This window comes from Antrostomus carolinensis, unplaced genomic scaffold, assembly GCF_000700745.2.
Source record: "Antrostomus carolinensis isolate BGI_N321 unplaced genomic scaffold, ASM70074v2 scaffold13877, whole genome shotgun sequence".
In the NCBI taxonomy this organism is placed as follows: domain Eukaryota; kingdom Metazoa; phylum Chordata; class Aves; order Caprimulgiformes; family Caprimulgidae; genus Antrostomus; species Antrostomus carolinensis.
In genome coordinates, this window is record NW_010325424.1 from 61,796 (window position 1) to 87,282 (window position 25,487).

The following is a 25,487-nucleotide window of genomic DNA, read 5'->3' on the forward strand; positions in this document are numbered from 1 at the left end:
TTGCCCTTTTCTGTTGTTGGTGAATAAAAACAGTTTTGGAAGCAGAGTCCCTTCTTCCCTTTATTTTTTCCTGTTGTTGTTCTTTTTCCAGATATGGACAGATAGCTTGTGACAAAGGGGCCAGACCTCAGAGCGGGAAATGAAGTAATCGCCCTGAACGAGCAGTTCCTAAACACTCGTGGCCATTAAAAATAAACAAACCACACTGATATCACAAACTGGGTCAGAAGTATTTAAAACCTGTAGCACTATCTCTCTGACAGGGTCCAGCTCCTGCAGCCCTCTGTCCTGGTGGTGGCAGGCTGCCTGGGTGTGCGTTTCTGGAGAGCATCCACGGGTTGATCTTTGCTTGAGGCTTGGTTGTGCTTTCGTGTGTTGCTTAATTGTTTGTTTCCCCCACCCCTCTTCTGTTTACAGGCTGCTGAAAAGACAAAATTGAGAAACATTCCTGTAAAGTAAGTTATTTTTATATCCGTTTGAAAATGCAAGTTTAACAAAGTTGTTGTATACCATCACTAAAAAGACTAGAACAGTAAGAAGGGCAATGAAAGAGGTAATAGAATTCAAGTTGCCCCTAATCATAGCTATAAAAAGATCAGTATCATTGAGGAAAGCTTTTGATTTCTCATGTGTCCCTAATGATTGAACTCCCCAAGTTTCATCCAGTTTCCATAAATTAATGTGTTGTCTATGAATAGCTGCCAAATAATATCACAGTCATACTCAATACATAGTGCTCCTAGCCTTGGGGAAGTTTGTAGATGCTAAAAAGATTATGGTTTTTAATTGCAATCCTTGAGAAGGTCTGACAGGGAGAATATAACTAGGAATGTGCCAAATGATTTCTAGACACATGGGAATATTTTGCACCTATGTATCAAGGCTTTGCCATCCTGTTGATTAAGAGCTCTTTCTCACTCCGTGTGTGTGTGTGTCTCTCTACACCAGACACATGCGTATGTTTCTGGTCATTACAGTAAGGCTCTATGAAGAATGAGCAAGCTACCAGGGAGCAATTTCCAGGGCATTTTATGAGAAGTTCTTAAATCTTAGGGCACTAGCAGCAACACTCAACCGTATATCATTGAATTACGAAAGTTGCTATATAGATGTCCTGGCTCTTTGAGAAAAGGCATTTTCAGTTAAAGATACCAACAATCACTGATTCTGTTTTAATAACGAATACTCCAGTCTTAGTGGACTCTTATGTACCAATAAAGCACATATTTTTTAGCTTCAGTAGGTATCACTGCAGTTTAACTAAGTCCTAGTAACTCTGTATTCCTGTTACAGACAGAGAAATTGTTCCTATTTTTATGTTAGCTTGCTGATCATGCTTGCTTTTGGACTGAAGTGGTTTTGTATTTATAAGAACATGCACTGACAGGACTCACAAATCATTGTGTTTTAGCACACATAACAAAAGAATACAGTTCTACTTCTCACTTGGCTTTCATCGTGTATAGTCATTTACACCTTATAAAGTGAACGCAAAATGTGTATGAACAGTCCTTGGAGTGATTAGGCAAGACGCAAGATAGTCTTAAATCACTCTCTCTTTATGTTTCATTCAACCTGATAAAAATTAAAAATAGGATCCAGCAGGGATCTGATAGCACATGAAACTTCTAATAAGACAAGGGACCTTTCTTGCCTATAGGGCTAGTTCAAATTCAGTGCAAACTGAATTAAAATCATTGTTAGCTGATGGTTGTTTTATAGAGAATAGGAAATAAGCTGTGTTTTCAGCTCACATTCTAGGCGATCCAGGAATTGCAAGGTGATGAGAATCCTGGGGGACAACTCCAAAATAATCATTTATCATTCATTTCCTTTTGTTTTAATATTTTGACTCAAATTCTCAGGAGTGGCTCAACTGAATTGAGTTTTCCCACATATCACAGAGGTGTTGAGCCTTGCAGTCATTAGGCAGCATGTATGTGGCACTGATGCCAAATTAATCCACCAGAAAGATTTGGGAGTTGTGAAGGGAAAGGGTGATATAGGTTAAATCATTCCTTTATGGGACTTGAGTAAGTGTAACATTCTGGGAGTGGAAGGCGGCCAGATGGACAGTCTCGCTCTTTCCACTTACATGTGCATATTTCACCCTGTCATGTTTCCCCCAACTGGTTGTTTAACTTCTCTTTGACGATGTTCATGGTGGCAGCTTCAATTAGTACCCTAGGGAATCCATTATACGTATTAATTACACTCTGCATAACAGAACAACTGAAAAATCTACCTAGTATTTTTCTGTGACTTGTAACTATTTAAGGTACCTGTATGCAGTTATGATTGTATGCTAAAACATTACCTCTCAGAGCAAAAGTAAGCATAGTGTCTTTAGGATAGCGATGGTAGATGTGGATTACATTTATATAAGCGTCATGGCCAGACTTAGTACAGCTCAGGCTTGTCTAGCTTTTAGTTGTTGCTTTTGTAGCTCTCAAATGTCAAAGAGAATTTCACTTGAATTTTAATGTTCTTCAGCTATGCAAAATAAAGTTAGTAGTTTCCATTGTCATAAGGGCTGAAAGCTGTACAGATTCCTTCTACCATATGTGACTTATCACATACATTTTTAAAAACACATTTCTGTTATTAAGACATATGTGACAGTACACTTCTGCAAATGTGAATTGCTTTTGGCTAAAAGCCATGCACTAATAAGTTGAGTTGAATCTCACTGCATTTGACATCTGTTACAATTTTTTTTTTACATATATAAATATATATAAAATATTCGCAGTTGTCATTAGCATAAAAAATTTACTTGTTTTTGTTGTGCTGACATAGTTCTTGTGTCCCAAAACTGGAATCAGAAATGACGCCCTTTTAAAGACTATATTTTATATAGAGTCCTTGGACAGGGCCTAGTAGTGCCACTATTTAACATATTCATTTAGGAGCATGACAAAAATTTCTGTAGAAATGGTCTATTTACTTTTCATTGCTCGGTTTTATTCATGTTGCTGGTTTAATGTTCGGGCGTAAGTTTACTGTTCTTTTTTTTTGTTTTGTTGAATCTTTCCAGCACTTAACACTTACGGAGGGAAAAATCCACATGTTTCCTCACTACAGTTCACTAAGGCAGCCAAGCAGGTGGTTTCTTAATGTCCAAGTGTCTATATGTGCTTAGATTAACCGGTGTGAATTTCCTGACAGTCAAGGTAGATGCAGATGGCATTTGGCTCCTTTAGAAGGCTTGGTCTCAATTCCATGTTGCTTGTAGCACTGCCAGACACAATACATCCATAGGAACTTCACTTTATGTATTGGTAGCATCATCTGACGTAATATTACTGTAAATAAGCACACAGAGAATAGCTAAGAAGTCTCTGTGTCTGCAGAACTGATTTTTTTTGGGGGGGGGGGGGGGGGGGGGGCGAGGAGAAAAAGGGAAAAAGTGCAGTTACTTTTCCAAAAACATAAGACCCTTTTCTGTCTATGTATGGCACCAAGGTGGCCCCCATAACTTCAGAATCCATTACATGTGACGTTTTTATCCTCTCCTGTCCTTGTCATATAAGGAGCACTTACTTTCTCCCATTGGTTTTATCCATGTTTACATTGAGAGTCTATAGTAGAAGAAGGATTTCCTGGATGCAAAGTCCAAGATAGTTTCCTGCTTACTTGCTGGTCCTTATTGTGCTGTTCCTATCCCTGAGTCTGAAAGAGGTAACATGACAAACAGGTTTACCCTGTGGAGGGTTTACGATTTCTGAAGAGTTGTTACATGAGAAATGGTTTTCAATTAGGACACATCCAGAAGAAATAATCTTCTGTGATTTGATGGAAGAGGAGAACAGTGATGTCATTAAAATTAAATAGTAGCTTTGTTCTGAAATGCAACGGATGATCACTCTTCACAGATTATTTTTCCAGACCTGGGCAGGCACTGGGAGCCCACATCAGCATAGAGCCTGGAGGAATCATGTCCATGTTGACTTGGACCACATCACTTGTCTTTTATCAGTGGGTTGAGCTGCAGGATCCCCTCAGATCCAGGCACAGTCAGGGTTAGGCCTCACTCTCAAATACAAATACACTTGGCTTGGCAGCCTAAACATTAGCGTAGACTGAAGGTCAACCAACGTATTGCTTTATCTCCGCCAGTGGTAGAAGGTGGGGGAGGAAGAACAACAATTATGGAGGCATCCTCCACAGGGAGTATCCTCCCACCTTCCTGCACACAGCTTTTTACACTTGTCATGTGCTACATGTCCTGTGTTTAGGAGGTACTAATGGACTTAACTTCCATGCAAAATCTCTTTTGAAATCTGTTTATACTTCTTGTCCCCACAACATCCTGTGGCACTGACCACCATAGTGTGTGAAAAAATACTCTTTTGTTTGTTTAAAAACCTTTTCCTCGTATATTTACTGGAATCCACATGCATAGTTTTTCTTACACAAAAGAGCAAATGATTACTCACTGTTCTTCATTCCTGATATCTCTGTTGTATAGACCAAGGAGTCTTCCTACTCAAAACCCACTAATAATGCTGTTTTCCCTCTAAGGGTATGAGCCCACCAGAGAGCTAATATAGACACAAGGCAAGTCTCTCTGCAGTTGGGAAGGGAAGCCTGTGTGTCTACTAGTTGGGCAGACACAGTGGTTAGGAAGATAACTAGTTTCTTTTCACTTTTTTTCCATATTAAAGAAATGAGTTCTTTGCATGGCAATGCCCTTCTGACTAAGGACTGGCTATAATGTCACTCTAAACAAATGCCTCAGATGACAGTCCTTTATGAAAACTGAAAATAGTTTCCTTCGGGAAATGTGGGCAGGTGAAAGAATTATTTGGCTAAAAACTGATGTCGTCCAACACTATGAAATACAACAGTTTTGTAAGTGAGAAATTAGATTTTTAGAATGGAAAAGGCATACTTTTATGAGTGGTCCATGTAGTCCATGAACTGCTGTAGAACTGTGAGAATATTGGAATTGACTTCTTGCTTCAGGGAAGAAAACATTGCCTTCCTTGAGTGTCCTTTATACTCTCTTCTTTTATAGTCCCTTTAAAAATCTTCAATAGAAAGCAATGGCATTTTCCCCAAACACCTGCATATGCTTAAATTTGCTGTAGATTTAATGACTTCCAGATACATGTTTTGGGATTATAGCTTGTGTTAAAATCCCGCTGTTTTTCATATTTTCAAAATATATTTGCTTTGCATCAGCCACAAGTTTGTTAACCAGAAAGACTTCTGGTGTTTATTGTCTTTTCCTGCTGTAAAACTCATCTTGTCCTCAGAAGGGCATCTGACTTGACTTGGTATGGTTTTCTGTCCCAACCATCATTGGAAATGCAATCCATTAACATTTGATATGTTGACATTTCAATTGACCTCTCATTTGCAAAGCGCAGTGGTATTTTTTGTGGCCTTTTCATCCTTGATTATACATGGAATAGGAGTGACTGTTTCTACTGACTGCACTTTAAAAATATCTTTGTTTTACCAGCTGGAGTGGCACCTTGTTTTTCCCTCCCTGGATAGACCTTATTCTGCATGGAAGGTCTGAGGTCTAAGCAAGTCATGCAGAGCCAGAGGATTTTCTTATTGACTCACAAAGCGGGAGGGCAAGCAGGTCAGACTCCGAGGGTCAGTTCACGTATGCTGTAATAGCAGTAACCATAAACAGATCTTTTGCTCCTGTTGGCACAAGTGCAGGCCAGTGGGCTAGGTCTGAATGTGGATTTGTTTTTAACCAGTCAAATCAGGCACTTGTAACCCACAGAGGTACGAAAGGGGTGGTGTGCTGTTTGTACGCATGCTCAGCTCTTCCACTGCAGAGTATGTCCTGTCGTGTATTTAAAAAAAGAAGAAAAAAAAACTGTGCCATGTCTAGGTTGAAAAAGCCTGCTGTAACTCTCATTCTCAGTAAAACTTCCAAGCAATTTCCACACTGCTTCCTGTTAGTCTCTGCTTCTAAACCTTCCTTCCCATTGTTTCTCCTCAGACTATTTCTGGCGAACTACTAAATCAGCCAGCACCAATTCAATTAGTTCTAAAAATCCATTACAACATAGTGCCTAAACTGCCTGCCCATATTCATTTCTCAAAGAAATCCATTCATATTTATGTTTTAATACTTTAAGTCTAGCATGCAAAAGCACTCAAATCCCCAGTAGAAATCCAGGAAAAAGCCTGCTTACAGGCAATTACAGACGATGTTCTTTAGCCCCTGATCCCTCCTAGTCTGTCCACTTTGGTATCTGCATAGTACAGAGTTCAGTCAATGGGATCAGTTTATTGCCCCAGCAATAAAGTCCCTCCAAAAATTCACAAAACCCCCAAAATGCCACCTATTCTGCAAGTTGGGCCACGTGGTAGGGTCTGTACAGACATGCAATACTCGCAGCAGGGTCGGCACCTGGAGTATCACTATGCAAACCAATATGCGTAGGCTACTGTTGGTTTCCAGTGAGTTTTATTTAGGGGGGCCATGTTTCCTCAGCAAAATGTGAACTCTAGAAATGTTGCAAAGGATTATTTTACTCTTACAAGTTAAAGGTTAGTTTTGGAAATGGATTATAGAACTGCCACTTTTAAACTGTTTGCAAAGAAACGCACATATTAAATCCTTTTTGATGATATCACATTAATCCCTAAATACTGATTTTTATGTAAATTTTGATTCTTGCAAAGCTCTAACAATTCAGCTATCCCCATGTGGTTTTATCAGAGCTCAATTGCTCTTTTAGATCTTTTTTCCTTTCTGCAGTACCTTGTGCTTTATTCCAAAGTCATCACAGTAGCTGGAAGATGTAGTATTTTAGACAAAAAAATAATAAGTCTATTTAATATTTTACCTTTCTTTTCTGAATATGTTCCTCTGACACATCTTGTTTGATATATTTTTATCAGTCCAAAGGATAACCACAGTACGGCTATTTTTATTTCTAGGGAAATGATGCATGATAACTACTGGCAGGGCCCAAAACAGTAAATCAGTCCTGTTCCAACCACAGAATGTATTAAAAGTCTGTAGCCTGTGGTAATAAGTTATAATTTAGTTGACTAGCAGTTTGTTTGGACTTAAAACTATACAAATGAGTCACATTGGCTAAGTCCTGAAATATAAAATAGTTTGTGCTTTATTAAGGTTTTCAGCTACCACCACAACAGGTACCTGGAGAGAACACACATTTTTCAAATGGGTGCAATACATTTTTATAGTGAAATGCTTCCGACTTGATTGTATAATTTATAGTAGATGGTTAAATTACCACACATCCTGTGTAGTGCACAGTGTTTGCTTACAAGACAATGAGATGAACAGACTCTGAGAGCTCATTCATCTAATCCCTTACAAATTGGAGCACGCACCATCAATACCAAGCACCACTGGTTGTATCCAGCCACAAAGCACCCCTCAGCTGCCAGGCCAGGCATGTTGCTCAGTAGCCATCACAGAACTGCAGACAGCTAGAGAAACCTTCTCTTTTGTGTATTTGTATTTACAGAGACATGTATATGCCAGCTAACCAAAGCCAGTCATGCACTTGTATAAAATTTGCCAGGAGTCTTGCAGCTGGGAAAAAAAAAAAGTATTTTCATTTTAACTGGGTCACTTTTTTTATTTTTCAAAACAACATTTTTCCACCTTCATTGTGATACAGTTTGTCAAGATTAAATTTGGGTCAGTTTTTAAAAGCTGCAAAAAAGTGAAGGTTTGAGCCAAGCAAAACTTTTTTTTTTTTTTTTTTTTTTGCCTTCTTTTGACAGAAAAAAAAAGTTAATTAAGGTCAGTATTTTTTTTCCAGTTTAGCATGTACCTACTGTTGATCAGAGGAGTACCCATTCTTTTCTTCTCACTCATCCTGTGGTTTTGATCATTTTTTTATTTTATATTTGTCTTTCTGGTCAATGTTTTTAATTTTAAGTTACTTAGCATTTATTCAAACTATTATTCTAAGTGTTTGCTTTGGGCATTGTATTAAGTAACAGCTGTTTTCTACCTACCTGTGATCTTTTTAAAATTACTGCTTTAAAAATATGCTTCTGAGCAATTAACATATTGCAACCAAGCAATACAAGCAAAATTGAAGAAGAGGCCTAATCCTGGTATAAACAGGAGTGTTTATACCTGTTGTGCTGGTTTCAGTACAGACTGAATCCAGCACAGGAACCAGATTTCAGATCTCATATCCCTGCATTTTACTGTTATGCCATTTTTGTACTGCTGGAAGATAGATAACCAGAGCAAAACTGTAAGTAGCATTAGGGCACATATAGGACTGTACGGTTTGTTTAGGTTCTAGCATGTGCTAGGCACTCCAGATGAAGATCCCTGCTTTGGAGAGCCCGGTAAGAGACAGTGGATAAAGCTACCAGGCAGTGGGATTTAACTGGGGCTGTCAACAGTATCTTTGAAAGCTGTAGGCCTGTGTCTTCTCTCTTTTGGATTGCAAAACTCCACGATTTTCACTGTCATTTCTCCTAATTTTACCTCGGTGTGAAAGGGGAGAATGACGTTTCCTTGCTCTTTCTGGCTTGTAGCCTCATGATATTGTATCTAGTAGGTTTCCCCTGCCTTGTGGGGTCATGAAAATAGGGCAGAATGAAGGCGGTCATCCTTGCTATCACCTTTTGTATATCAAAAAATATTGCCTGCCATACAGCAAACAGTCCTTTACTTTGGCAGAGAGTAAGTGAAATAAAAGAAAACCAAGTGTCTATCATGCATTTATTTTTTTTTAAATACAAGTACAAAAAAATAATGATCTTGCGCTAAGTGAGAGAAGTAGAAAAAAAATCCAGTCATTTAAGATCGATGAATACGAAAGAAAGGCAAAAGCTAGATAATGTTTCAGGAAATAACACTGCTACAAGGTTAATTTTGCCTAGTACAACATTTCCTAGTATTGAATTGCCTGATATACTCCCTCAGGGATTGCTCCTGCGCTTGCAATAATCGAGGCTGATTTTATTGGAAAATCACCTCTGGATGAGAGGCATACTCTAGAGAGAACTTTGCATGGGTACAAATAGGTTTTTGGTGCCAGTGCCATGTTGCCCAGGCCAGCACAGTTATAGTTCCCAATCTGTCTGTGCATTCAAGCAGCAAATTCATTAGCAACCCTTCTGGCAGGATAGAAAAATAGACATATTAGGGAAATTTACTTTGAATTGTTTTCAGGATTTGTTGGATAACAGTTCAGTAATCAAATTGCACCTCCTAACAAGAGCATTAAATATTTTTATTAATAGTGGCAGGGAAGCTGCAGATATTCCTTTAAGTGCAGAACACTTTACCGTAACGCTATGTGACTTGCAAAGATCATGGATGAAAGAAGAGATTAGCATAGTTGGAGCGGGGGTGCTTGTAATGTCTGAGCTGATTTTTGTTTTGTGTTGTACGTCGAGGCTGCGTTGAGTCGCATAACTCTCACGTTACAGATGTAATGTATGTTCACATATCGGCTCATCCATCAGACCCTGCCAGTTTCCTGGCTCTTTAATTGTAGAACTGGGCTGTATCTTGACAGCACTGTGCTCTCTCTAATTACGGGACCTAAGTTCAGATATATGTAGCAGCTTCCAGGCCTTGTCAAGTGGAAACTGAGCACACTGTAAACAGAGTGTGTTTTGCCTCCAGCTGGGAGGAGGGACGCGTGGAACGCCTGCGTACAAGGGCCCTCCGCTGACCTTGGAGCGACTTTGAGTGTGGGGAGGCTGGCGAAGCGCTGGGAAAAGGCTGATTCAGGGAGACAGATGAGTGAGGAAGAAGAATCAAGGAGATTGGCACAAGGATGGTGGAAAAAAATCTTTCTAAAGAAACACAAGAAAGTTTTGCACTCAAGGCCAGCATTGAGCCCTTATAATCAGCCTTGTCTGGTTAGACACCAGCAGCAGTGAGAAAAAAATACTAAATGCAGCTTGCAAGCTAAGGTCTGTGCAAAAGCTAGTTTTCTGCTGGGGAAAAAAAGAGTGTGGACTGAACTTAATAAAGAATAAATTACATGAAGCTCCAGGAACTGTCAGAGTTAAAAATTAGGATTGTAAAAGATAACCTGTATACTCTGTTTCCTAATTCCTGTTGTCTTTGTGATTGTTTTACTGTAAAGAGGAGAGCCACCCTAGGTATCAATCATAGTAAGCTATTTAGACACAGAAATAAGTGGCATATGGCTTAGCACTTTTGGGTCTAGCAATTGAGGAGGAACCTTCTGCAATACAACTGTAGTTTGGTTCCCAACGGGCTTAACTTCGATGATTAGATATATTGAGTTCCTTATGTCATTCAAAGACAGCAGAATTTCATACAAGTTGGTGTTAGCTTCCTCTCACTTCATTTCAATTTTCAATAACCAGTGCCATCACATGTAACAGTTTCTTCGTAATGGAACTTCATGTCAAATCAGGTTTGTTTTTCAAGTGACAGAGCGCTGTGAAAAGCCTTCTGAAATACTGATCTCTGGAAAAATTCTTACCACGGTGAAAATGGAGAGAGATTATTTATTTATTTCTCGTAAAGACACTTAGGTGCCCAATCCCCAGATCATTCAGGAATACTCAGAAAAAAAGGTTTAGCATTGCATTTGGGGATGGTATCAGCATTCTTTACAGGACTTACCTCAGCTGCTTGCTGAAATAATTGTTGTGCTAAGTAAGTAGAAAATATTTGTTCAGTCATATTCAAAACTGAAACTATGATATTTAAAGCTAAATTCTGTCTAAGCGGAATTATATCGGAGGAGAATTCAGACTTCAGATATTAATTGATCCCTCTGTACTTCAGCATGGCAGCTGTTAAACACAAATGTGCTTCACTGACACAGAACTGCTCCTTTCCTGGTCCTTACCTTCTCTCCATTGGCTCACCCCCTGTCCCTGGCCAGTAGAGAGGTGTCTGTGCAGGCAGATGGAGGGAGCCAAGTGCTTTCCCCACTGGAGGACTGTGATAGTTTAACTTAGCTGGAACTCTTGGGACAGTTTCTCCGTGTGTTTCTCCAGGAACCCACAACTAAGAAGAAAATTAACCCCATCCAAGCAAAAACCAGGACAAGGACAAAGGCATGGGACCTCTTGGAGGTCATGGTATAAAGAAGAGAGGGGAGAAACTCAAATTGTAAACAGCCCAGAACCTGCATCATGGTGAACATAAACCAGCAAGTCAAGTGTCTGCCAGTTCTGTCAGGGATATTTCTAGAGAAATCTGGTGTTTTGGAGAAACTTCTACCCATGCCAGTGCTTGAAGCTATATCCTCCCAAGTGGGCTGCAATCTCGTTTCTGTCTAATGCCCCTTCTCCATAAGGTTTCCAAAATGGTGAAACTCTTTGAACATCCACCTGTGTCACACAACCTGTACATTGCTATTCACCTGGCAGCTTATCATATAGCACCTCCCATGCATACAGATTGTGCCAGATAGCGTAACAGCGCAAGCAGTGTTTTTTAAAAGTAAATTCTGGGTCACACATTCACAGTGAAGTACTTGCTGTAATTCACAATTATTCTTAATATGCTGTAAGAACAGCGACTGCAGACAAATGTCTCACAGCTTTATAAGCCAGACATTTACCAAGCAGCGAAGACGATATGGCTGTCTGTATCACATATCCAAGACTGCCCATCCCATAGTTTTATTTCTTGGCAGTTTCCTACAATTTTGTGAAATATTTTTTTAATGTGACAAAGTCACTTCAATTACACAGTCATTACAAGTTTTGCCAAGGTTGACTATGGATCGTTTTGTGTTCATTAGAGCACAAAATTAGAATTTTCATTGCAGCAACAGTAAACAGTATTGGCTCAAAGGATTCAAGCTTTTTTCCCTCCATAAAATCTTGGATAAGCTATAACTGAGGACTTCCATGGTTTTTTGACAGATTTTAATTTTTTTTAAACTGCCTTCTGTGTTGCTGGGGTTTTTTTCTTCTTCTTCATAGCCCTTGATATTTGTTTAACTGAATAACCAGTTCCCTTCAAAATTATGACATTGCCACTCTGTGCATGAACAAGCAGGTGCAGTCAGTGTGTTTCTAAGGCTGTGAATATATTATTTCTTCAACTTCTTAAATGTTATAGCTTGGTGCTTGTCACTTTAGACCCAATCAGGGTTGTAAAAGCCATAAATGGTCTTCAGGAAATAACCCTGTTTCAGAAAATACTTCATCATCTGCTTCCTTCTCTGTCTCTTAGGATTAGGAAGTTTGTGCTGTTCCTCACTTGTGCTTCACCTGGGGCAATTTCCAGGCTTTGTTTTTAACCTAATGTGTATTTACAGTCTCTCTCTACAGAGACTGTTAAGAAAGTAGCAGAGAACTTCCGCAGACATCCCTGTCAGAGCTTGTGCAGCAGCAATCCTCTGCCTTGCTCCTACAAATCCATGGAGTACATGCTCTTCTTGGCATGTGGCGTGATCATGTCTTGCCAATGGGATGGCCAGTTCTTAGCAATTTTTTTCAATTTTTATTTTTTTAGATATAGTATACCATGATAATGTCATTCAGAATAAGATATGTCAGCAAATACACCAACAGGCTTTATCAGCTTATACCTCTTAGCAAAACCTGGAGATACAGTGACTGGGGATGGCAGACATAGAGCAAAGGCATATCTCTTCCTCTTAAAGAAATGTGTTTAACAAGATTATGTACTATTTGCATTCCAGATTTGCAATTAGCACCCCGTGAACACACAATGAAATCATCTAAGTGGCAGATAATGTGTTAGATATATGTAGTTAGACTTTTGTGGATTAAACACACTATTAGATATGTGGTAGCACAGCTACAGTAATGCATTTTATAGAAATCAATGTAATCTGAATAGCATGAGAGCTCCTTCTCTTATTAAACCTGTGAAGTATGTATGTTTGTGAATGCATGTGTGTGCATGCAAGAATGCAAATTACTAAGTGGAAAGATTAGCAAATTGTGGATTGTGGAAGTGTTACTGTATATAGTAGAAAATTTTCCTTCAAAGCACATATAAAGGTTTGATTCTGCAACTTTGTTCTCAACCCTATAATTTTATACTAGCTAGCATAAATTAGCAAGCTAGAAGTCTAAATATATGTGTCTGACGTGCCTCTCAAAAGAAATAACAAGACAAGAAATAACTGCACATGGTGAAACAGGAGTAGTATGTGTAAAATATCTGCTTCTCTGCGTATAGGTTACATTTAAGTTGGGGAAAGGAAAGAAAAAAATCCTTCAGCTGCAGTTTATCTGTGTTGTTTGTAGTCTGGAGTTCTCTGAATATATTTCTTTTTAACTTCAAGGACTTTCAGTCTGTAAAGAAACTGGCAATGCCAAGCATTCCTTCTCTACCAAATGTGATAATTTCTGATCCAGACAGTGGCTTACTTGCATTAATGTGCTCAGTGGTCTGGCAGAAATCAGTAAAATGATGAGGTGCAGTGAAGGGGGAAGGCGGGCCTTCCACATTTATTTATTCTGGATAAATGGTGCCCATTAATCTATCAGGAAAATATGGAATTAGCAGGGAAGAAACCACAGTTGCGAATTTGGCAGTTGCTAGCGTGCACAGATGGTCTTTCAGTGTTTTAAGATTTTCCAGTCTTTTGATATTGATACCAACATTGAAAAGTAGCCCATGTATTGCTAATGTTTATCTAGAATAGCCATAGAAAAATAACATTGTATATTTTGGATTGCTCAATCTCCTCTCAGTGTATTTTTGCATAAAGTTTTTTAATCTTAAAGGTAAACTTTTTATGCTCTGTCTGTCTTTGGTTATTTTAAGAAGTATAATTGGAGTATGATTTCCTAAAATAAGACAGACAGCCAGTGTATCCAGACAAAGGCATGGATAAAGACTCTTCCATGTGCATTATGTTGAGCAAAGTCTGCAGGTTGGTAGTCCGAATTGCTTTCCTACTGTTCCAGATAGTGTGCTTCTGTAAAGTGGTGTTCTCAAAGCCAGGATGTTGAGTCCCTCCTTGACAGAGTGTTGTTTATTCCTACTCTGCTGACAAACCCTGATTTTCAGTCACTGTTACTCCCCATAGCTTCACTGAAGCTGGGAATCTGACCCTGGCAATGTCTCCATTCAATGTTTCAGGGCATGAAGTCAAGAGGGAAGGATAATGTCATCTGCTTAATTTGCTTTGGGAATGTTTGGTTGAGTCTTTAAAGACCTTGTTGAAATATTTCACAGAGGAAATCACAGAATAATTCTTGCCAACTTTACTTTGAGTTTATTCTCAGCTGACCCAGAGGATACAGCACCTTAATGACTGTTCTGAAATGTGCCTTCTGCAGCGCTGTGGTTGTGTACACAACCTGCATATACACAGGACAAACACATCTTTGACTACAAACAGCCCAAGGTGTTTCATATTAAAAATCAATAAAAACTGTTGGGGGGGGGGAATAAAAAAATTATCTCAGTGCATCACAAATTTTAATCTAGTTAAAAATGATTTGAGATGCAAAAGTGAATAGGTCTCATTTATATAGATCTGTATGAAGATAGTTAGACAGACAGACAGATAGGCAGACAGGTAGATACAAATATCTGCTAGAACAAACCTACAGGACATTAGGGCATATAGCTATGCTTCTAAGGCTTTTTTTTGTTTTTGAATAAAACAAGGCAAATTAATACTGTCTTGCCAATATCTACCAATGAAAGAAACATTTCTGAAAAACTAAATATTAGGTGTTAACAAGAAAATTTTCTAATTACCGTTCAGCAGAAATCTTCATCAGCATCTGTGGGGATACCACAGGACAGACCTTAAAGCACCTTGCTGCTTCAAATAGTAGTTCCCATCTTTCACTCACACAGCCAGATTTCATATACCACCTCAGAAACAGAACTTGGTTTTGTTTTACAAGCAGGGATGCAAAATGTAGAGTTTTATTTCCCAGCCTACCAACAACCATCTTGGGTAAAGAGGTACTTTAGCTTAAGCCATACCTGTCATATAGGGTAGAAGAATTACACCATATATTTTGCAAGCTACGCTTCTATTTATTCATCCCAAGGGGCTGGTTGCCTTTTCTGCAACCACCTGATACTATTGACTGATGTTCAGTGTGTAATCCATTACAACTATCTGATCTTTTTCTAGAAAACTGCCTCACTGGTCATTCTCTACCTTATGTTTTTGCTGTTGAATTTTCCTGATAAACTGTAGTACCTTGCACTTGTCCACACTGAATTTTATTCTGTTTCTTCAGATCTTATCTCTACTTCATCAGGATCATTTTGTATTCTGACCCATCCTCCAAAATACTTGCACACCTTCTCACATAGGTGTTATTTGCTAATTTAACAAGCATACTCCCTGTTCTCTCATCCAGACTGTTCATGGTATTTTAAAATGTCCATGTCTATTGTATAGCTACTGTGACAGTAGTCAGGCTTTAGTCTTGACAGATGTTTCTTGCCAGATTTATAATAAAATTGAGAGATAGTACTGATGATTATTTGGGTGATTTATAATGGATAGGTTACCAGAATGGATCAACCTTTTGAAATCTTGAAATGATTGTAGCACAATTGCATGGTTTTTTAAAAAAAATAAATGGCTCCTTTTAAAGGAGAACCTGAAGTACATATGCTAGATTATAAAACAGGGACACGGACATATAATCTAGCAATTGTGTTCACTTGGGTAAATGTACAATCCTGTTCATATTTATAGCATTTGTTTTCTTCCATCTTCTAAACAAAATGTCCTGGAACTCGGCTTGCAAGCTCTGTAGGGTCATTCACCTGCTCTTTAACTGTTCCACCCTACATTTGTGCATACCTGATTGTTTTATTTGGCTTCAACTGAGTTACCTGTGTCCATCTCTTAATTTGCCAAAGGCAGAGCCATGGGCTTGGGTTTGGCCCGATAGAATTTTGTCATTCCCTGCATAAAAGCATTTCTGACTCATTTTTATGCTATAACTCAATCAAAGATCATTTTTTTCTTGGCCCATAACCATTGTACAATGCTCAGTCTTTTAAAGAAAAGTGCGTATCTCCAACACCAAAGTCCAAAGAAGTTAGTTTTGTTGTCAGCTTTCTAGTGTACCCAGGAGAAAATCTATCCTCTGCCATTCTCGCAAGTGAGAACTCAGGGAACAATCTCACATCCTTTTTTCCATTTAGGTTCCCAAGTGCCTTTGTGTATTTGCTCTGACCTTATGTTGGGAAGAGTTACAAGTTACTAGCAGTCATCTTCTCCATATTTTTTCTGTGACCATAATTCAGTGTAATGGAAACATTCCAAGACAATTAGAAATGCGTTCATATAGCAACCTGCACTCAAAAATTCTAACAAAATTCTAAAACAAATTCTAACAAAAATTCTAAAACACTAACCTTCTTTGAAGAGGCAAGCCCCATCAAGAAGATGGGTCTATTGAAAGTCCTGAATCTGTTCTTCATAAGCTTTACACTTTGTTCATATACTGGACTGCATTTTAAATATAAACCTATCATCAGGTTTAGCAAATCAATACCGTAAGAGTGTGAAATGGTCCCCAGAAATCTCCAGAATGCCATTTCACAGTAAAAGCAATTGAAAAAGAAGCTGCAATGGAATATCTTATGAGATAGCCATTTAGATCACAAAAGGATCATAAAAGTCAGAAGCAGTTTGTTTGAAGCAGGGTTCATAATATAACCATACAGAGCTTGCTGGGAAGAAAGAGGAAAATTGCAAACCAATTTGTGGTTACGGCTTTTTCTGTCAATTCTACAGGGATTTAAAACTTGTAAAAGGTGGAACTTCTGCCATCTTACATTGCTCAACTAGAAAGAGATAGCTATAATCATAGTAGCTACACAAACACCAATTATTGAAAGGCAATATAGTCTTTATTAACTTCAAAGCAATTAGCACTTCTTTAGTTCATTTTCTACTGAGCAAGGTGGTGTCAGACACTGGCATTTGTCATTAATAATCTGAGCATCTTTTGAGGCTTTCCTTCCTATATTCTCATAATATTTTGCCAGTGAAGTTTTGATACTTTCTCTTTATGCACAATAAATGAAAGCACACTTTCTCTTTATGCACACTAATGAAAGCATTAAAAGGAATGTTTCTGTGAGCAAATGCCACCTGAGCGTGCTACCCTGTTTAAAAAATCTTCTGTCACATAACTACATATTTCTTAAAAGATTATTGTGTCCCAGTGCAGGATAATAGGAGCAGAGCATTCTGGAGGAAGTCGTATGTCACAAAGCAAAACAACCACCGTAAAGAAATAAATCAGCTCATTTTGTCATGCCCATTCAATTCTGCAAGTGTCTTGTACACACCCTTTCAATTACTATGTAATCTTTGTTCTTCAGTAAGAGCTAACAGATGCCCTGGGTAACTAGAATGGCTCAGGCCAGATTTAAGCAAATCCCTCCAATGGCTGGAAACTTAATTAGGTTGCAGTTACAAGTCCTTTAATATATTTTTTAAAATCTTTATGATTCATGGTTGATTAGAAGCTAATGTGGAGCCAGTCTACCTTCTTCTTTGCTTCCTTTAAAGAAAAAAAAAATCTAGACAATAAAAATAGTTTCTGTTTATTCTTCTACTAACATTTCTCCTTAAAGAGTGGCACTGCTTTAATAAAGATATAGGAAATGAAATTTCAGCAATGTTACACTCAATCAGATTACTTTGGACAAATGAAAAGTAATACTGCCTCCTTTAATACCATTAGAAGAACTGATATTGCAGAATTCTTTTCAGATTGCAGTGCATGGACGATTAGAGGCCTGATGCCATTTACCTTTGGTGACACTCATGTGCTGTGTCGCTGGGAAGTCTCAGTGGTGAGTTGTGGACACAGGAGGTGGAGGGCTGATGTGCTGCGGTGCACTGGGAGCCTTCCTGTGTTCCTCGCTGCTGCTGCCATAGGTGAGACTAAAGCCCAGGGCAGGGAGTACAGCCGGGGCTGGGGAAGAGCGAGGGGACTGTGTATGTAGGTGCCTCATGCCTAGGGATGCTCTCCACACTACTGTTTATAGACTGGGACACAGCCCTGACTGTTCTGCACCTCTCCAAGATCCAGGAGATTATGCAGGATTATTCAGTTATGCAGGATCAGGTTCTAATTACAGTATCTTTAAGTGATGGTTGTCCTAAAGAGTTCACATCTGTATAATGGACTGAAAAACATGTAGGCTGCATTTTTTCTGCTGTCTTCTAGATGGCTGACCCTGGCCCATTGCAAGGAAGCCTAGCTAGCCAGCACTGGGAGGATGGCGTGGCTGTCTGGCAGTGGCAGCACAACAGGTTTTTGCTGCCTGCCTCTGTGTAGTACTGCCAAAGAGTCCCTTCTTCATGCAGATTCACAGTCACTGTCACACTGGGGCTCCTCAGGCACCAGGCATCAAGCCGAACAGTTGTCTAACAGCTCTGCAGTGGGACATGCCATTGCCCCAAGATCAGGCTAAAATTGAGTTGCACTCTTGATTTCCTAAGCTACTGGTGTTCACTCCTCAGCAGCTCAAGTCCTGGGCTGTAGAGCACTAAATGAGTGCTTGAAGTGATTGTTATTTATCTACATTTATGAACAATACATTTCATTCATGTCATCATTTACTGCACATAGTGGGAAAGTTATTGGACTCTTTGGGCAATTTCTGTTTCAGGAAGTGAGTGTGGTATTTTTTTGTCTTACCTAACCTTTCATTTATGTCCCAGAGCCTGCTTTCTGGGTTGCCACATTTTTTTTTCAGTTTTGCACATATTCTTGTGTATGAAACAATGAAAAAAATACATATTAAAACATCTCTTCTTATCCATTTATCAGAGAGGGACAATCACAAATAGCACTTTACCAACTAATTAGTAACCTTATTCATCATATAAACTCTAATCATGCTAAGGCAACTTCTTTTCCTTTGCATGATTGGCACCATTTTTATAATCTCATGTTACTGACGCTGCTGAAATAATTTCTCAACATGACTCAGAAAGACAAAGGCAAATTATCTCCTTCCCCAAATGAGTGTTAATGAGCAGGAGGCTGGTGTGCATCATCTCTACCACTTCTTGCAGCATCCCTTGTTGCAGGCTGGAAGAAAAGAAACCTTAATTATCAAATGCCACTAGAAAATCCTTTGTCCTGGTTTGTGGGTAGCCAGAGCACTCTCCTAGCACGGGGCCGTGGGTGTCTGTTAGCCACATCAGGAGCAAGGTCAGTGCAGTGCTGCAGCTGGCAGGCTGGTGGGGCTAACCAGCATGTGAGAGAAGTTCAGAGTGTCCAGTAACAGCAGCAAATACTCCTGGTAACTTAAAAATCATCTGCAAGCTGGAAGCCAAGAGACACAGATGGCACTGATAGCTGGTCTGTAGTTTCACACGTAATGCACAGCCCTCAACTAGTGTAAAGCAGCATATCTCCGTTTACTTCATTAGGTTGACATCATTTTATACCAGTGAAGGGTTTGCCCATGAATCAAAACCTCTTCTGGTGTATCTCTATTGATTTCTTTGGAGTAACCCCAGCAGAGTTTTGCTCCAAAGCATTGCAGATGTAGAGAAAGCTGACAAGATGAGAAGAGGGGCTAACAGCTGAAGCCATGAGGCACGAGACGTAGAGAGAAGACAGACAGTTTGTTGCTTTGGGGTAAGCAAGCTAATTCTCAAGATGAAAGATTTTTTTTTTTTTTTAATCCTACTTATTTAATAGAATGTAAATAAAGGCTTGTCTTACATAGCTAAGCTTATCATAGCATTAAACTCTCTGAGTAGGGCCAAGATTCACAAGATTCACACTGGTGTCAATCCAAAACAATTTAACTTTAGTGAAGGAAATATCTATTAAATTTTTTAAAAAATTGTTTCTTTCTAGCTCAGTGTTTAGACTTCCAGTCAAAACAGACTTCTTATTACTAACATTTGCTTTAAAAAACAGTATCAGCAATGAGAAATGGGACTAAGGGACTATGTCAGTGACATTGCAGCTCTTGCTCATATTTAGAAGTAAAGTTCGGCCACTTTACAGCCACCAGAAAGATTTTGGGAGATCTTCTCATAAATCTGTGAATACTTTCAGTAAAACTGAACTGAAAGGAGGAGGGAAGAAGAGTATGGTGCTTTCCTATGAAGTTGTGGAAGTTTGGTGGTTTTTCATTACTTTTTTGTACTTGAGCAGCAGCACTTTGGGGGTATGGTTTAGGATCAGCTCCAATTCTCAGTCAAGTTAATGTGAGCTGGATCGGTTCCTCCACGACATGCAGTTGTAGTGGAGTGCTATGTGGAAACAAGCAAATGTGATTGAACACATGCCTACGTGCATCGCTTGTCCCAGACAGCTACGAAGGGACCTTCACACTTCTCATTTTGCAAAATACAACTCTTCAACCAGCATTTTTTAAAAGTCTTTAAAATGTGAAGCGAGTATAACTGGTACAGAAGTGTCTGGCTTGTGAATAGCCTGAAACTACTTTTCTCTGAGATGCAAATGATACTGTTCAGTGCAGTGGGGACTGATACAGATGATGACAGGGATGCTTCAAGGATCAAAATCTGTTACCCAAAGAGTCAACACGGCCAGAAAGGAGGGAATATCTCTCAAGGAGATACAGTGTGGGCATTTATAGGGTGAATTCCCCCTGTGCTGTGGGAAGTGAATCTGTGACAAACTATCAGTATGGAAGATGTGTGCAGGAGAGTTAGAAATGGACATGTGCAGGCATATAACAAGATATAAATGGTATCCTGGATGTCCCTGGTTGTATTTTACTGCAGCAGCATTCTGCATTTAGAAAGTGGGAGAAACTGCTCTGCTAAAGTCTAGTCCGGTGGCCTAAAAACAAGACTTGAAATAGGAATCCTAATTTTCCGTGCTTGCCTTTTTTCCCCAAAATCTCTGTAGTATTGGTCAGACAATTCAGAACTTTCCAGCCTGTGTGCCAAGATTTAGACATCTTAAAAATCCTTATGGAAACAAGAAGTACTAAAAGTTTTGCTGGGATTTGGTTAATTGTTGTGGGAAATGTGCAGGAATTTGGAATAAGGCATTTTGTTGAAGACTTTATATATTGAATAAATGTATTAGGTGCTCTCATCTATGTGTAATATACACATCCTAGATGGCATGCCAGCATGCAGAAGATCACTCTAATAGCTACATCACTGCAAAACCTAGATGTAGAGAAGAGCCTGGAAACTCTTAGCAGATTCTTCTTGGTCTTTTTGTGAAACTATGTATAAAAACAGATAGCTGTTGGTTGTGCATAAGAATGAGGAAACTTCTAGTGTAGTCTGAAAAATTGACAATTTCTTACAGAAAAGAAACAGGAACATGAATTCAGCTATTTAAGTGCTTTTTCATAAATATCTCCAACCAAATAAAATATTTTGACAGTCTTGAAAACAACATACTTTTATTAAATTGATTGAAAGGTTCCATTGGCTTTGCATTGCACTGCCTAAGACATCCCTCATAGACAGGATGCAGTCAACTTAAAGCTCTCAGCAGGGACTGCACTCTGGGCTTTACTGATTACATAAAACATTTTAAGTCAGTTTAATGAAACAAAATATTTCATTGTGGATGAAATTAACTCAAAATATTTTATTTTAATTTTCCCAATAGAAATGTCTTGCTTTGGAGGGGAGTTTGAAATTTTCTTGTAGGTAGTAGTGCCAATTTTAATGAGAATTTGTTTTTGTCAGGTTATCCTGGGGGAGAATTTCTAAGAGCTCTGCTATGGTTTCCATAGAAGAGCTAATTAGGATTGCACTTCTCAAGTCCTGCTGAGGGGAAGACCTGTGGTACAATGTTCTGCATCAGCAGTAGAGCACCAGACCCTCCAAATGAGTTGCAGTAGATTGCAGTACCCCTGCCTGACTGTGAGACAGGATCAGGCCATCGGCTTCTGCAGGCTTGTGCTGGGGGCAGAGCCTTCAGGTGATGTAGCTTTCCCAGCAGTGGAGGAGTGAAGAGCGCTGCAGATGCTCAGCTGCTCTTCAGCAAAGGCAGCTGGAGCTGATGTGACTGAATAAAGAGGATTTCTTTCAAGCCCATTGGGCCCATGGTGATTACTGAACACTACAATCAGGGTCTTTTTTTTTCTTTTTTTTTTTTTTTTTTTTTTTTTTTTTTTTTTGAGTTTGATTGCCCTTGTGTGAGACTGGAAGGCAGAGAAAGGGCTGTGGCAGTACAGGTTCCTATGATCTCCCCTTGCCTTGTAATCAGAAGAGCTCTGCAATTGAATATTTCACAATAATCACTGCATTTTCAATGGGGATGATATGAAAGCAAATATCAAGGCCTCTGGCTGACAAAAGCAGAATACAGAGGGAAAATATGAAAATAGCAACTTACTTCAGCAATAAAGAGAGTATATTTTATACTGCAGTTTTTCTTTTTGTTAAATCATGACTTTCTAGTAAATGACATCCCAGAAGATATTTATCAAAGCAGGAAACACTAGAAAGGAGCACCCTGTATTCACTTTAATATTTCTCCTTTTCTTCTGACATTTTCTTGCCTAGAGATCTAATTCCATTAAATATGTACATTTTTGACTGGAAGACTTCTTCATGTATCTTTCAGATGAATCTTAAAAGTACATAAGGTCTGTAGGGCAGGGTTTTTTTAAGTGCAAATGAGGTGCACAGTAGAATATTGTCTATGAGGCTTTTCAAATTATTTATATTCCTGCAGTGCTTTACCTTTCTCTTTCTGTGATAATGATAAGGAAGAAGTGAGACTCCAATGCACCTTCTGTGGAACACTGTCAAACAACATTAGTCATATTTAATATGTGACATGCAGGAACTTACTTTGGTTGATCTCCATTTTTATTGGATTTATTAGATGTTATCATGTCTGTAACTTTCTCTGATCCCACAGTGCAATGAAGTGTTAAAACCTGTTAGGCCCATGATTGGACAGTGTTAGAGCCCCGTTATACTCTTGTGAGTGGATATAAATTAACATTCCTTCATTAAGCCTACTTTACAGTACATGTGAATCTGCTGTAGGAATAATGACAGCTAAATGCTCTATTGGCCCCCAGCCATACCTACTTGTGATGTTCTCCTCTAGCCTTCTGAAGCTTTGTAGGGCTGGGCCGTGATAGTGCTTGGAAAGACAAGCTCTCCAGGTCACTTGGGCTCTGTAGGAAAGTGGTATGTGGGCTGAATAGGTGGCTGTTTTCCCCAGATCACCTTTGAAACAATGACCTTATGTTGGGTTAGAGGCCACTGTGCTGTAAGAGATGCTGCTTCAGATTTGCTATAAAGCAAAGGTCCTGGCCATTTGCAGTCATTAGAGATTTCATTGCTTTCTCATGAGAATTTGAGTTAAGGGTGTTAATCCTGGTGTCCCAGCCAAATTACTACTTAAGTAATTATAATCTGCCTAAATGTCTACCTGTACTGCTACTAGTGTCACCCTCCTGCCATTATCTCCAAGCACCTCGAGCCTTATTTCAGATCCCACATTTGAATAACTCATCCCCACTGTCGTGCAGTGGTCTTGGCTGTGCTTTACCAAGAAATATACAGAGCTGTGCTGACATAAAGATTGAGATGGTAAGACTTTGCTTTCTCTGGTTGTGTTGAGAAGACATTCAGTGAATTAAACTTCTGCAGAGGAAGTAGGGCCGTCACCAGGAACAAGGAGTGACAGTGATCTGTTAAGTCTGTCTAGCAGGGATCTGAGAGCTGAGTAAGTCTTTCCAAAGATTTTGCTGGGCCAAATGTTTATACCTTCCATAGTGTTACCTAGCTATAATACTCGAAAAAAATCATGTGGTCAAGGGCTACATGAAATATAAGGTCATCTTCTGTCCACTAACTCTGGGATACTCCTTCCTGTTCTAACAGAAATGGCAACAGAATTCTCATCCTTGCTTATGTTGTTTTGCTGTTGAACTTCATTCAATGTATAATCTGCTATGATAATATTGCCTTCACCTTAAGTTCCTGAAGTGTTTTTGGACTGATGAGTGCTCTCAGCTTTCTTCGCCTTCTCCTTCACTTTTTTCCTTCTTTCTCTTTCTTTTCCTTTTTTTCCTTTCCCTTTTCCTTTTTTCTTTTCCTTTTTCTTCTCCTTCTTTTCCTGCTCCTTTTTTGATGTGTGGCTAGTTGGTCACACCTCTGGAAGGAATTATCCACTTCTACTCAGATTCCTTCTTGTTCTCTGGCTGAAGGAGGATATTGGCATTCATTACTGAAGTCAGACACTGTGAATAGGATGTTACTTTGTCCCTCACTGCTAGCTCAACCCCCTTTAGAAGTCTGTAGGCTTATTGTAGGTAAATATGGTCTTCTCCTGTGTTGCCACCAGTTTCTAATGTAGTAAAACCCTCAGCCCTGCAGCCAACTGAGATCCCAAGCCTTCTTTCTCATAGGCCTTTTTTTCCTGCAATTCAGGAAAGAGGTCACCTTTCTTTAATTATTGGTTTGTTGTATGGTCCTGAGTCATAACTTCACTTTCAGGTGGCACTAGGGTCTGCTGTTGTAATAGCACATGGCTTTTGACAGAGGTTAATTCAAATAATAAGTCATCTAACTCTGGTTCCTGCAAGTTTTGAAAAATCATAGTGCTGATGTTGAATTATATCTGAAGCTTTTACCTGCTCAAGGAGTTCTTCTGCCTGCTAACTTCTGCAAAGTGTTGCCTGATAGCATCTCCCATCAGCTCAATATATTCCCAGAAGTACTTCAACTGTGGCATTTTTAGTTGCACTGCAATCAGTGTCAGGGGGAAAAAAAAAAAAAAAAAAAAAAAGAGAGAGAGAAGAAGTACCTTTCATTTTAACAGTGAGACTGCAAGAACATCCCCTCCATGTTTCCTTCCTTTAGGCTGCCTGGCTGCTGCTCTCCACATACACACTCCATCCCCAGATGTTTTGATAACATCTCTGCTGATAAGTACTAGCAATACCTCAACAAATAAAAGTGCAAAGTAAATAATCACTGTCAGCAGAAATATATAGTCAAGACAGCACGTTTTGAAATATGCAGAGATGAGAGTCGGTGATCCCTTGAAGAGCCAGGACCCATGTACATACTGCCATATGGCTGCAGGCACCTGTGGGATCCAATAAGAAAACTGTCAGCAGTTTTTCATTTGTACTCAAATAGCGGGATGCAAGGTGCATGCTTCTCTTCATGTCTTCCATGTAAAACATCTGAAGACAATGGGTGAGGCATTAGCAAGATAAATATATGTCCAATCCCCAAAGAGAGAAGACATTGATTCTAGGAGGAAAAAAATTAAATTATACTTTATGCTTAACAGCCTACCACAGGAAACTAGTTGAGAGAGGGAATGATGCTAAGTATGAGAAGCAGTTCCTTCTTTTCTCACAAGGTGTTCCCTGCCTGAATCTTGTCAAGCCAAAAAGAACTCTTGTCCTCACTATGTTAGATAACTGTTATATCCTTGCATTGTTTTGTTCCTCCTTCTGCCATTGGTAGCAGGCTAAGGGAAGTGGAGTGGGGAAATATGTTGCTTCTGCAAAATCCTTGTAGGAGGAATAGCTAGAACATAAATGATACTGGTTTGGCTTCAAAAGGATAAGCAGGTGTCTTAGG

At 39.2% G+C, this 25,487-nt stretch overlaps 1 protein-coding gene across 1 annotated transcript in view; it reads left to right on the forward strand.

Annotated features, from left to right (window-relative positions):
• AFF2 (ALF transcription elongation factor 2) overlaps window positions 1–25,487 on the forward strand; it is a gene marked incomplete at its 5' end in the record, with an annotated part of 117,373 nt that overhangs the window by 54,622 nt on the left and 37,264 nt on the right. Inside the window, one exon of the mRNA XM_029085770.1 lies at window positions 418–455. Coding sequence (XP_028941603.1) covers window positions 418–455 — 38 coding nt within the window. The remainder of the gene's footprint in view (window positions 1–417; window positions 456–25,487) is intronic.